The sequence below is a fragment of the Bos indicus x Bos taurus genome, chromosome 13 (genome assembly GCF_003369695.1).
Source record: "Bos indicus x Bos taurus breed Angus x Brahman F1 hybrid chromosome 13, Bos_hybrid_MaternalHap_v2.0, whole genome shotgun sequence".
Lineage (NCBI taxonomy): Eukaryota > Metazoa > Chordata > Mammalia > Artiodactyla > Bovidae > Bos > Bos indicus x Bos taurus.
Genome location: NC_040088.1, coordinates 7,752,241 through 7,766,226, shown reverse-complemented (window position 1 = coordinate 7,766,226; position 13,986 = coordinate 7,752,241). Strand labels below are relative to the sequence as shown.

Here is a 13,986-nt window from a genome sequence, read left to right as displayed (position 1 = left end):
ATCACATCCCCGTGACTTACGTGTTTTACAGCTGGTAGCGTGTACCTCTCAATCCTCTTCAGCTGTTCTGCCCACCCCTCTCTCCTCAGGCAACCACTTGTTTGTTCTCTGTATCTATGAGTCTGTTTTCATTTTATGTTGGTTTGTTTTGGTGTTTTGATTCCACATACAAGTGAAAACAAACAGTATTTGTCTTTCTCAGTCCAGCTTATTTCACTGAGCAAAATATCCTCCAGCTCCATCCGTGTTGTCAGAATGGCAAGATTTCCTTCTTTTTCACGGCCGGGTAACATTCCGTTGTATGTACACACCATATCGTCTTTATCCACTCAACTGCTGATGGGCACTTAGGCTGCTTCCATATCTCGGCTATTAAAAATTCCAAGGGCTTTAGGAGTTCTGTGCCAGAAACAGGGACAAAACCCAAATATATATATTTCGTACTATAAATCACAATATCAACCCTCCCCAAATGCCACTTCCCCCCAGTTATGACAAGGAGGAGTGTTGCCCAAACTTGCAAACTGCTCTCTAGGGGGAGATGCCACCTTTGCTGAGAACCTCTGCCTTAAAACAGGCTTCTCTGGTGGCTCAGCAGTGAAGAATCCGCCTGCAATGCAGGAGCCATAGGAGACACGGGTTCGATCCCAGGGTCAGGAAGATCCTCTGGAGGAGGAAATAGCAACCCACTCCAGTATTCTTGCCTGAAAAGTCCCATAGACAAAGGAGCCTTGTGGGCTGCAGTCCATGGGGTCACGAAGAGTCAGACATGACTTAGTGACTAAACAACTGCCTTAAAACATGGTATATGAGATCACACACCCAAAAGAGCAGCATTTTGTCTTTTTTTTTTCATTGCATGCTGTGTGGTAGGCAGACAAATGGGCCCCCAAAAGGTGTTCAGGTCCCAGTCTCCAGAATCTGTGAATGTTACCTTGTATGGCCAAAGAGACTTAACAGGTGTGATTAATGTAATCACAGAGTCCTCAGAAGAGGGAGGCAGGAGGTGAGAGTCGATAGCAGGAACTGGCTGCGGCGAAGGAGCCGATGCCAAGGAATGCACTGGCCTCTGGAAGCTGAAAAAGGCAAGGAAACTGATTCGCCTTTGAAAGCTCCCGAAGGAACACCTTGACTTAATTTTTTTATTTATGTTATTTATTTCTGGCCGCACTGGATCTTCGGTGCTGCACGGGCTTTTCTCTAATCGCAGAGAGCGGGGGCTACTCTTTGGTTGTGACGCATGGGTGTCATTGTTGCAGAGCACAGGCTCTAAGCTTCAGTAGCAGCAGCACAGGGGCTCAGCAGTTGTGGCACACAGGCTTAGTTGCTCCATGGTACGTGAAATCTTCCCGGACCAGGGATCGAACCCCTGTCCACTGCTTTGGCAGGCAGATTCCTATCCACTGGGCCACCAGGGAAGTCTGAAACACCTTGATTTTAGATTTCTAATGTCTAGAACTCTGTAAGAGGACAAACTTTTGTTGTTTCAAGCCACTGAATTTGTGGTGATCTGTTACAGCATCCACAAGAAACTAACATACATGCTCATCTTTGTGTTTAACTTTCTGCGATGGTGAGTGGAACAGGTTTGCCATCTGCAGTTGTGAGGACAAGTTTCTTTCTGAACTGTGTTTGTTTAAAAAAAAAATGTGCAGGAAGGGTAGCTCAATTAAAGGAAAATCCTAAGTTAACACAGCTGCTCTGCAGTGTGTGAAACTTGCAAAGGTGTTACAAGAATGGCTGTGGTTTAGCAAATACCAGGTCAAACTACTGCACGGGAATTTCTAAGTGGGGAAAGCGTTCTGATGGAAGGTTGTGGACTCTGATGCCTTTTTGCTAATTTGCCTGTGCTAATAATATACCCAAGCACCAGGAGGAAATCATATCGCACTCATTATCCTACGGGAGCCCTAGAAAGGAGTCACTTGCTTATATTCATGTGAGGAAACTGAGACCCAGGGAGGGTGAACATCTGATCCAAGGTCATGTCCCTGGGGAATGGCAGTCCTGGGATTTGAAGCCAGGTCCTGCTGACTCCGCAGTTAATGTTCTCGGTCGCTTTGCTTCAGGAAGCTTCTTGCCTGTGGCCACTTTCACGCATACCTGGTGAATGGTGGAGGCGATCTGTGGTGCTCATTGGAGGAAAGCACTTGCTCCATTAGGCAATGCTTGTATAAAAAAGAGACTGTGGCCCTAAGACCAGAAAATAAAACAGGCCCTTCCGTGCACTTGCCTTCACAACACTTTAGGGTTGAGGGAGTAAGAGGTGCCATCAGTCTTCTGAAGTGCTGCCTGGAAAGGCTCAGTTATTCCTAAGATGTGCAGAAGCACTTGAACTTGCCTGTGGTCATTGCCACTCTGACTGAAATATACCTGTTTGGGTGCAGACACAGGGAAGCTGTGAGCAGAGTCAAGAATCTTTCAACTGCATGCAACAGAAACAGCACACATTAGTTTAAGACAAAATGGAAAATGTATTCGTGTAACCAGAATATCCAGTAGATTTTAGAAACAGTGGGATCTGATCCCCCAATATTTTCGTATGAATTTGCATATGATGATGTACTTTGATGTTTCGTCATCTATTCTACTGCTGCTGCTAAGTCGCTTCAGTTGTGTCCGACTCTGTGCAACCCCACAGACGGCAGCCCACCAGGCTCCCCCGTCCCTGGGATTCACCAGGCAAGAACACTGGAGTGTCATCTATTCTAGAGATTGGTAAATTTTTCCCTGGTGGCATAATAAATATTTTAGGCTTTAGGCTAGGCTCTGCAGGAGCGATCAACACTGCCATTATAGCCCGAAAGCAGCCACAAACGATGAGCAAAGAAGTGGGCGTGGCTGTGTTCCAGTAAAACTTTATAAAAATTGACAGCCGTAGTTTAGTAACCCCTAGATTCTCTTATCGGAGAAGGCAATGGCTACCCACTCCAGTACTCTTGCCTGGAAAATCCCATGGACAGAGGGGCCTGGTGGGCTGCAGTCCATGGGGTCGCTAGGAGTCGGACACGCCTGAGTGACTTCATTTTTTTTTTTCACTTTCACGCATTGGAGAAGGAAATGACAACCCACTCCAGTGTTCTTGCCTGGAGAATCCCAGGGACGGGGGAGCCTGATGGACTGCCGTCTATGGGGTCGCACAGAGTCGGACACGACTGAAGCGACTTAGCAGCAGCAGATTCTCTTATATTTCTTTCATTCTTTTTTTGTCTTTTTTAAGCTGGTCATTTTTAAAGTAAACATTCACTAAAAGGATGACGACCTGCTGCTGCTGCAGCCCACCAGGCTCCCCCGTCCCTAGGATTCTCCAGGCAAGAATACTGGAGTGGGTTGCCATTTCCTTGTCCAATGCATGAAAGTGAAAAGTCAAAGTGAAGTCGCTCAGTCGTGTCCGACTCAGCAACCTCATAGACTGCAGCCTACCAGGCTCCTCCGTCCATGGGATTTTCCAGACAAGAGTACTGGAGTGGGGTACCATTGCCTTCTCCCGGATGACAACCTACTCTTTGAAAAACTCGTTTAATCTTTGTATTAATAACAATTTTATGAGTTGATTAACCCCATTTTACAGATGAAAAACTGAGGCACACAGAGGTTAAGTAACTTGTACAAAGTCATCTAGTGGTAAGAGGTGGAACTAGCCTTGAACATAATAAGCAGTCTGGCTCAGAACCCACACTCTTAACCTACTACAAAACACTCAGTAATGACTGGCTATTATTATTATCCAGCCAGCTGTAAAAAAAAAAAAAAAAAGACCACACTCTTATAAGTTAATTTCAAGATGAATTTGGGGGTGTGCCTTTCTTTTCTTCAAAGCGTTGTGATGCTGAATAGTGTGGCTCTTACCTCTTTAAATTATAAACGGAATTAAATGATGAATTAAACCATCTACTACAAAAGCGTTATGTGCTTAAAATAGAAAACTTGGAAAATTCAATAAAGGAAATTCTCTTTTGGACGAACAGAGCTGTGATTCATTACATACGACTTTTTGGTTCAAAACTTGGACTCCTTCAGAAATGAAAATGGTTTCCTCCTAATCCACAGGGATTGGGCAGAAGACCTCTTAGAATACGGCTTAAATCGGAGAGCTTAGATATTTGGGAGTGATGAAGGCACTTGACAGAAAACAATTGCCGTCATCTAAATTAACATCTAAATTAACCCCGAAGAATTTTTTGCATTCAGATTTTGAAACCTCCAGGAATCCACATGCCATTTTCCTCCTTCAAGTTTGTTTGATATTCGATTAATTTCGTTTTAGGAAAAGACTTTCTGTTTTAAGGCTCTTACCCTCTCCGCCCGCATCCAGGAAATACAGCCATACGTCACAAGATAACTTACTGATCCACAAGGCAGATCTTTGAGGGGCCCATATGGTGAACACCCCCACCATCTTCCTCTAATTAAGAGAACCTCACCAAGAATGCGTGATAATTAGGTTACAGCTGCATCCAGACCCACAGCGTCTGCCTCGAGGGGGGTTGTTGTGCTTGGAGCGTCCTCATCAGCCTCCTAAATGAAAGCGTGCGAAGCCCACCTCGCCGTCATCAAAGCCGAACCCTGACAAATCTGTAGAACATGAGAGCACATTGAAAAAATCTGCAATCTGATTTGTACCTTCGTGGGGAGAGAACCACCCACAGATTCTTGAGTCAAAGACGACATTCCATCCGCCCGACCCCAACGGCCCCCAGCGCAGTCCTTTCCACAGACAAGTTACAAATCGAAGCCTGTTTTGGAAAAACTCCCTTTTCTCAGTTCTCCATTCTGGTTTAAATTGATTGTTTCTTAAGCACAATCTGTTTCTTGCTGTTACTTAAGAAATTAACCACCGATTTTTTTTTTTTAATCCAAAGAGTATGTAATGATTAAGAAAATGGTTTTCATGTGAGATGGTATTTTCATAAAGCACATCTTTCGTAGGGTACCATCTGATTCGGGATATTCCTGCTGGGTTTACAGAAACGCGAGGAAGCGCACTGGGATGTTTTGACAATAACCAGCGCTCGTAGAGTGCCTGATATCCTGGACCCTGGGCTGGGGGTTACACGTGTGCTGTTTCATTTAGTCCTTTTATTAGTTGGAAAAACATGGTGCAAAGACTCCATATTTTAGGCTTTCTTTGGGAGGAGTGCTAGTTCAGGTGGGCTTCCTCCCTCTCCAAGCTACACGGGGTGAATTAAGCTAACAAACCAGGATGGTGTGTTTATAAAGCATGTCAGGGATGCATTCAGAGGGCAGCATGAGATGAAACCCCTGTCACCCTGTCCTCACATTAATTCATGCTCAGCCTCCACCAATTTTTGTTTCTTCATTTCTCAGTCTTTACAACCCTGAAAAAAACATTTTCTACTTAGATACAGTGGTCTGGCCCGGAGTAACACTGTGTGTCACTTAACTACAGGGACAGTTGCGCTTTTCTTGGGCTGTTCTAGACTTTTCCACCTCAGCAGAACTAGTTTTTATCAAGTATCTTGAAAAGAGGTTCCCACTACACAGTTTAAAATCATCTAATAGCATGCAAGCAGATTTTAGAAAAAACTGAAATAAGAGAATGCTTAGGGAGTAGTTAGGTATTCTAAAAGTTCTCCTCAGAAACCTTTGGGTGTCTTGAAGTTTTTGTTTCAGTTTTTAATAATCCCAGAAATGTTTGAATCTCTTCTCTTTAAAAAAAATTGAGAATATTCTAGATAAGGCTAAAGTTCACTTTGATCATCACTTCTAATTCCTCTCTCCCCTCCACTCTGCTTTCCAAAGGTAATTACTGTTCTGATTATGGATATATAGCTTTGCAGATATTTACAGATATATAAGGGCCCATGGAAAATATGTAGTAACATTTTATATGTCTCCAATAAATGGTAATAACATGCAGTATATAACTCTCTGATATGTACTTTCAGTCAATATTTTTTTGATGTGTCCATGTTAACAACTGGAGATCTGGTTCATTTGTTTCCATTGAATTTAGTTTCCCATTGCACGAATATTCTACATTTTATTTCTCTAATCTCTTTAGTGGACAGCTAAATAGTTTTCAGTCATTTGCAGTTTACAAACAACTCTGTAATGAGCATCTTTTTACACATCCCTTGTTCACATATATGGATTTTTCTCTAGGGTAGTATTTACTCTGGTCTTCCCTGGGGGCTCGGACGGTAAAGAACCCGCCTGCAATAAGGGAGACCTGGGTTCGATCCCTGGGTTGGGAAGATCCCCTGGAGAAGGAAATGGCAACTGCCCATACTCCAGAACTCTTGCCTGGAAAACCCCCATGGACAGAGGAACCTGGCGGGCTGGAGTCCATGGGGTCACAAAGAGTCGGACACGACTGAGTGACTAAGCGCGCAGTGTACACTGGAGGGTAACGTTGCTTGCCGAGGTTTCCCTTTCTGGCGGCACTGGGCCTTCACTGCTGCACGGGCTCTCTCCAGTTGCGGCGCTCGGGCTTCTCACTGCGGTGGCGTCTCTCGTTGTCGAGCTTGGGCTCTGGTGCCCGCGGGCTCAGTGGCTGTCACGCACAGGCTTAGCTGCCCCATAGCATAGGGAGTCTTCCTGGACCAGGGATCAGACCCATGTCCTCTGCTTTGCCAGCTGGATTCTTAACCACTGGACTACCAGGAAAGCCCCTCCTTTTGTTTTTAGTTTTCTTTGAATCCAAGAAATATATGCGTAGAGTTTAAAACTCATGTCTTCTCCAAAGGAAGGGATTATGAAACGCAGCGAGCAGTCCCCAGTGATTTCCCCCCAACCCCACCCTGTTTTTTCACCCAGAGGCAACAACTCTCAACTCTTCTTGATTCTTTGGGTATTTACCTTCAAATTTCGAAGTAACCTGCTTCTTTACCCACTGCATGATTTTTTTGTTTTCGGCAGGATCTCTGGCTTCCCAAACTACAATGTAAGGCTTTAGCTCTCTCTTCTCACCCACCCTTGCCTCTCACACACATGTAGACTTTGTTTCCACACCCTCCCAATATCAGTAAGTCATCATTTCAGCTTTATTGATGTAGAGGATTCGGCTTCTTATAACCATGCAAACACTTGTCACAGGTAAGCCATTTTTGTCTACAGTAATTGCTTTTCCTGTTTTGTGTGCTGGCCTGAGAGTTGACATTTTTCTGAATAAATCCTTTCAATGGATGAATCTAGGTGGCTGCTGCTTCTTGCTTCCCACTTAGCACATGGAGGGCTGGGCATAGGTGGTTAGGCGTACAGCCTCACTAGGAAAGAATGTGTGCACTCCTGCGGAGGTGAAATGGTTTGGTTTCGAGCAGTATGTGGAAACACCCCCCAAACCTTTCCCCAGGTCACACAGTGATTCCTTACTTGGCTCCATGGAGTTTGTTTTCCCCATTTCCTCTTCGTTTTTCATGGACCACTCTACCCTGCGACTTCCAGCCAGGGCCTGGCGTGCTAAGCTTTGGCTATGGAAGCCCTAATGAGGTGTTTCACCTAATGGCTGTGTTCCTGGGCTTGATTCTTCACAGTTGTGTGTGTGAAGCTGAGATCACCAGCTGCGATTTTCTATTTTTTTAAGGGTCAAGACGGGTTTATGTCATTCATTATTTGTTTTTATAATAGAGGTAATACAGCCTCCTGGTGAAAAATTCAACTGGGAAAAGAGGTGTATGGAGGTCAAGGCCACCTTTCCTCCTCTCCCAATCCTGGCCGCTCCGAGGCCTCCTCTGAAGCCGAGCTGCCCTGAACCAGATTACCGGCTTCAGATCCCGGCACTCGCTAGCTGTGGCACCTTGAGCAGGGTGCTCTGTGAGCCTCAGTGTTCTCACCTCTGAAATGGGAAGATATTAAGTGCTCACCTCAGAGAGCATTGTGGGGATTAAATGAGTCAATAAATACTTAGAGAGTGGCACAGAGAAAGCACCTAACAGATATTAACGAGGACTGTTACTAAGTGTTGTCTCTCCTTATAGATCAGTGGTCCTTAAGCTTGACTGCACATTGAAATCAGGTGGGGAGCTTAAACTTTTCTCGTGCCTGGATCCCACCCGCAGCCATTGTGATTTTATTGATTTTTAAATGCTCCTCACGCCAACAAAGTGTGCGGCCAGGGCTGAGAACCATTATGACTATATTTCCCACGTGTATGCTCTATATTTTCCACGTGTATCAGTTGGAATCAGTGAGGTTATGCTGCAGCGACAGACATGCCCCGAATCTCACCTGCTTCTTATTTATGGTACATGCCCGTTGTGGTCTGTTGTAGCTCTGACACTCATCAGCTTTATTCTGGAACCCAAGCTGACGAGTCACTTGTAGCTGGAACATTTAGCCTTGTGAAGTGGGAAGAGAGCATGGCAAACCATATACTAGCTCTTAAAGCTTCCAACCAGAAGTGGAAAAAAAAAGGGAGGGGGGAGAGTTAGTCGCTCAGTTGTGTCTGACTCTTTGAAATCCCATGGACTGGGATCCCACAAGGCTCCTCTGTCCATGGAATTCTCCAGGCAAGAATACTGGAGTGGTTATCCATTCCCTTCTCTAGGGGATCTTCCTGACCCAGGGATCGAACTTGGGTCTCCTGCACTGCAGGCAGATTCTTTACCGTCCCAGCCACCGGAGAAGGCCCTTCCAACCAGAAGTGAAACATATCTTCTGCTGACATTTCGTTGGCCAAAGCAAGTCACGTGGTCACCGTTGAGTTCCACAGGGAACCTCTAAATCAGGGGTCAGCAGCCTTTGTCTTCAGGGGGCCAGATAGTCAGCACTTTAGGATCGGGAAGGATCTGTCACAACTACTCACCTCAGCCTTCAAAGCCCAAAAGCAACCATATACAACACACTCGCCAAAAATGTAAAAATCGCTCAACTTGTGAGCCATTCAGAACAGACAGCAGGCCAGATCTGACCTGCGGGCTGTAGTTTGCCAGCGCCTGGCGTGTATCCTCTCCCTACAGGGAGAAGCTTTTCAGGAAGGGACCCCAAATATGGATGAAGTGTAATGCAGTCTACACATTATGTGTGTAGGAACGAGAGGGCGAGAGAATGGACCCTTTTATTGTTCACTGTGTTTTACACAGTAATTGCATGCGTGCTAAGTTGCTTCAGTCGTGTCTGACTGTTTGTGACCCTAAGGACCGTAGACCGCCAGGCTCCTCTGTCCATGGGATTCTCCAGGCAAGAATACTGGGGTGGTTTGCCATGCCTGCCTCCAGGGAATCTTCCCAACCTAGGGACCCAACCAGCGTCTCTTATGTCTCCTGCATTGGCAGGCGGGTTCTTTACCACCTGGGATGCCCTTTACACGGTGTACTGTGATACAATTTGCTCTTGTTCCTTAATACTGTGTTTCTGGATGATTCTTTCATGTCAGGAGTTCTAGCATGACTCCCTTTTTTAATGGCTGCCTAGTTTTCCCTGGTATGGATGTACTACATTGGGTTTTGTTTGTGTTTTTATAGTTAATCCTCTCTTGTTAGATAACAGTGGTTTTTTTTAAACATCTGGAGCAGGAAGGCAGCGTCATAGACTGATCAGTATAGAGAACCAAGATCCCAAGTCTGCCAGTAGTTTATACATGGTTTATACTGCTCTCCCTGAAATGTCTTGTTTTCCAAGAGGTTCTCTTTTCCTCCAGCCATTTGTGGTTCTTGCAACACTGAACACACGTGCCATTCCAGAGGCATTTGGGGGGCAGATTTAAACACTGATGAGGATAAATAGAAATGATGAAAAGGTAGACGTGAAATCCCAGAAGCTGTGCAACATTATCACCCTGAGCCCACCTGGACACACATTTTAGGCCGTGTGGGAGCCACAGAGATGAAGACAGACCACAAGCACCGTTCACAGGTGGGACCGGAGGAGGGCAGGCTGAGATGGCACCAACTCCACTTGCACGCTCTTCTCCTCTTCTTCCTAACAGGACACCACGGCGTCCGTGCGCATCGGCCTCATGATGGAGGAAATGATCTTCAACCTCGCAGACACACATCTGTTCTTCAATGACCTGGAGGTTTGGAATTGTTTGATTACTTGTTTCATTCCATAGTTGCTTTATTTAATCACCTGCATCTGGTTTGGGGGCGGAGACACTGCCTTTTCGTTTTCCCTTTTTTCTTTTTCATTTGGAGGCTAGAAACTTTTGCTTGCAACCCCCAAGAAGGCATAGGACTGTGGCCAGCCACAGCTTATTGGAAACACACTCGACCCGGATTCCCTCTGCGGTTAATGGGCTTTTCTCTCTGCTCTAGCGGTGATGTCCACTGGCAGTTTTACTAATCCAATCAAAGCTGTGTAGTTTCTTCCTCCTGAAATTTACTATTTAATAAAGTTTATTAAGGCAAATTAGTATGGATCCTCCTGGGTCAGGAATAATTAGCAGCGGGCCAGGATGGAAGCTTTTAAAAACAATTTACATTCCCCTGAAAACATGTTTTACAAAGAGAAAGGGGAGGGGGAGCATGCTGATTTAAAGTATCAGCTCCTGTGCCCTTAAGCAAGGAGCAAGGGAGATGGGAGAAGGGGGAGAGCAGCTTCAGGAATAAATTTAATTCATTTGTTTATACACTGCCTGTGTCCGAAAGATTGGGGAAAAATCTCAAATAGAAAACATATTTAAGATAGAGCTACTAAAGCAAACACAAAGGAACAGAAAGCCACGTAATGAATAAGGCTGAAGCATTGTACAAAAATAAAAATCTGGCTTGGGTTAATGACAGCAATTCAGAGTCTGTCTGTGAGCTTCCTGGTAGCAAAAGCAAGAAAGGAAATAAAATGCACTACCTTCCCCTAATGAAAAAGCAAACGGCTTTCTCCAAGGTAAGGAAAGGTTGTCTGATAAGAGAATTAACATAGGAATCTTCTAGATTTGTAAATTATATTCTCATTATTGGCTTAACAGATAGAAAAATAAAGGCAACCTAAAATATAACTGCTTATGAAAGAACAATTCTATTTATCCTGGTAGGAATATTTTTTCCTAGAATCTGAAAAATCCCTGGGGACTCCACTGCGAAATAGAAACATCAAGGCTATAAATTTCAAATCTGTCCTGGCCAGCCTGGAGCATTGCCAGTATTTATCATCAGGAAAGGATACAGGGTTTCCTTTCTGTTCTGCTGTCCTAGAGTTCCAGAGGGAAAATGCTTGGTGAAATGATGGGTCTTGTGTTCTGTCCAGTCTCGACAAGCCATTTGGGCCTCAGTCCTCACGTCTGTGAAATGGGATTGATGCCCTCTGTCCAGCCTCTTTTTTAAGAGAGGATTGAGATAGAAACTTGCTGAGGAAGAAAGAGAGCTTTGGAGTAGTGGAAAATGCCAGTAGCATCAAAGCCCAAAACTATCTCTTTCACCAAAAGCAACATGCAAGCTCTCTTTACTAAGGCCTCTCATATCTTGGAGGGGGAAAAAAGAGAGAGAAAGAGCTTAAATCTTTAAATTGAAAAAAAAAAAAACATGGCAATTGAATTCGGCAAGTATTATGGAGCCTAATGTAGTAAAGACTCCACTGATCACACATAGCAAAACCCAAGTCGCTTTAGCAAAAAATGAAAACTATTGGCCCTTGTAGTTGAAAAGTCCAGGGTAGATTTAGTTTTTCCCTATATCCTGCTTAGAATATTACTTATATGAGAGCAGAGACCATGTCTGTCTGATTCACCTTAAATCCCTGGAGACCAGGCAATAAACAGCCAAACAAATATGTAAACAAAAAGGATGTGAAGAAAATAAAACAGTCAGGTGTGATAGTGAGGGAACAGGTTGGAGTAACAGCATTCTCGTTCTCGAGGGAGTCAGGGAAGGTGTCTCAAGGACATGGCATTTGAGCCAAGGCCTGAATGATGGCAGGGGTCAGCCAGGTAGAGATGAAAGGAGATGGGGTCAGCAGATGAAAAGGCCCTGAGGTGAGAACTAGTGTGATGTCTTCTAGGCTCTGCGAGAAGGCCACGTGACTGCAGTAAGTGAGTGAGAGCAGAGAGAGATGAGTCTAGAGAGGCAGGCGTGAGCCAGACACAAGCCATAAACATCAGGGTTTATTCTGAGTGCTGTGGACAGCCATGGGGCGGGGGAGCATGAAACAGGAAGAGCCACGTGACCTGGCTTATGTGTCACAATGACCACTCTGGCTGCTGCATGGAGAACAGGCAATAGGAGGGGGAGGGGAGAGACTGGGGGACTAACATAGAGGTACCTCCAAGCAAAAGAAGAAAAACGGGTTGGATTGAGATGGGAAGAAGATGTGCACTTAGGGATGGTGGTAAAGCTAAGAGGCCTTGCTCACAGGTTGGACAAGGGGGATGAGGGAGAGTGAGGAGGCAAGAGAGACTCCTGGGCTCAGCCTGACCTGGGTGATGGTGCTGTTCTCTCTGTGATGGGCAACACAGGGGAGGTGAAGAATCCATCCCTCTGTCGAGTGCACCTGGGGTCTGAGATGTCTGGGACACTCCAGCGATGACACCAAGTGTGTGTTAGTCGCTCAGTCGTGTCCCACTCTTTGTGACCCCCATGGACTGCAGCCCTCCAGGGTCCTCTGTCCATGGGGATTCTCCAGGCAAGAACACTGGAGTGGGTAGCCATTCCCTTTGCCAGGGGATCCTCCCAACCCAGGGATCGAACCTGGTCTCCCACACTGCAGGCAGATTCTTTACCATCTGAGCCACCAGGGAAGCCCGATGATACCAAACTGTGAGGCAAATACATAAGCGTTTGAAGCTCTTATGCAATAGAAAGGCAGATACACAGTAGGGGCTTTGTCCACCTTGGTTGAAACTGAGACTCAGAGCCAGGTATTTTGAGGGGACCGTTGTATGTGAGTTCAAGCCCGTATCTTCAGACCCTTGCCCCCTCTGCTATTCCTCACTGGCCCCAAAGTCAAAGTCGCACCTCTTAGAAAACCATCTTAATTACCAGCTGGAGCTACTCAGGGAAGACAGTTTGTTTTTATTCTCTACACTTTTTTTTTTTTTCCAAAATGTCCCCAATGCCAGAAGCCCCAAGGGCACCTCGGCAGAATTGAAACCACGTTCCTCGATGGAGAAGTTAAGACTCACACAAGTGAAAACATACTGCTTGCTGGTGCCGGGGAGCCCCTGTCAAAATCTGAAGAGCAGCCTCGTGGAGCTCTGCAGGGAGGCTGTTCCGGGCTGGGCAGAGGCATGCTGTCTGCGGAGCCCAGTGCAAGGCCTGGCTCCTGGGCCAATGGTTAGATGATGGCATTTAAGGAGCAAAGTCTGATCCCTTTTTCTGAGCCTGCAGTGCTGTCTGTAAATTAGGTGGTCGGCTTCCACAAGCAGCAGTGATTTATGGAGAATTTAGCGTTCGCCAGGCCCTACTCTTAAGTGCTGTGAATTCAGTGGCCAAAAAAAAAAAAAAAAAAGCACAGCAAGATCCCCCACCCTGGACGCACTGACCTTCCAGTTGGGGAAATAGACCATAAATAACTGAATATAAAATGTCAGATGAAATGCTCCAAAGAGAGCCTAGCAAAGTCAAAGGAGATGGACCCAGGGGGTATTTTACTTGGTATAACCAGATAAGACTTCTCTGACATTGGAGCAGAGACCTGAAGGAGGTGAAAGAGAGAATCATGTGGGTATCTAAGCAAAGAGTGTGCCAGACAGAGAAAACAGCAGTGCAAAGGCCCTGGGGCATGGGCAAAGTTGGCAAGTTCCAGGAGCAGGGAGGAGAGGCCAGAGCAGGAAGGATTTGGGGGAGGGGAAGACAGATCATATGGCCCATGGTAAAGTTCCAGATCACATTCTGAGTGTGACCAGAAGCCACTGGACGATTTTGAGCGGGGGAGCAAAATGACCTGACTCGTGGTTCAGAGGCGCCCCCTGGCTGCTGGGTGGAGAAGACCAAAGAGGGAAATGGTGGAAGCAAGTGTTTTGCATTAAATCTGATTCTGGGCCTCAAGGGTGAAAGGGCTCCTGGGGCGGGGGAGGGGAGGGTGGAATCCACGGAGGAAGAACTGGTCAGAGACAAAGTAGGTGCCAAGTTCAGCTTTCCCTCTGGACATTTG

The 13,986-nt window shown here is 45.8% G+C and overlaps 1 protein-coding gene and 1 long non-coding RNA gene across 3 annotated transcripts in view; one reads left to right on the top strand and one right to left on the bottom strand.

The window, feature by feature from the left end:
• The window catches only part of EYA2 (EYA transcriptional coactivator and phosphatase 2), a 262,864-nt gene that overhangs the window by 211,014 nt on the left and 37,864 nt on the right, over positions 1 to 13,986 (top strand). For both annotated transcript variants that reach the window (XM_027558366.1, XM_027558367.1), the window contains one exon: positions 9,890 to 9,979. In XM_027558366.1, coding sequence (XP_027414167.1) covers positions 9,890 to 9,979 — 90 coding nt within the window. The remainder of the gene's footprint in view (positions 1 to 9,889; positions 9,980 to 13,986) is intronic.
• Positions 1,387 to 9,883, bottom strand: LOC113902940. The gene is made up of 3 exons (XR_003513968.1): positions 9,750 to 9,883; positions 4,425 to 4,575; positions 1,387 to 2,373 (listed from the first exon to the last, which is right to left on the bottom strand). It is a non-coding gene; the product is annotated as an uncharacterized LOC113902940 (long non-coding RNA).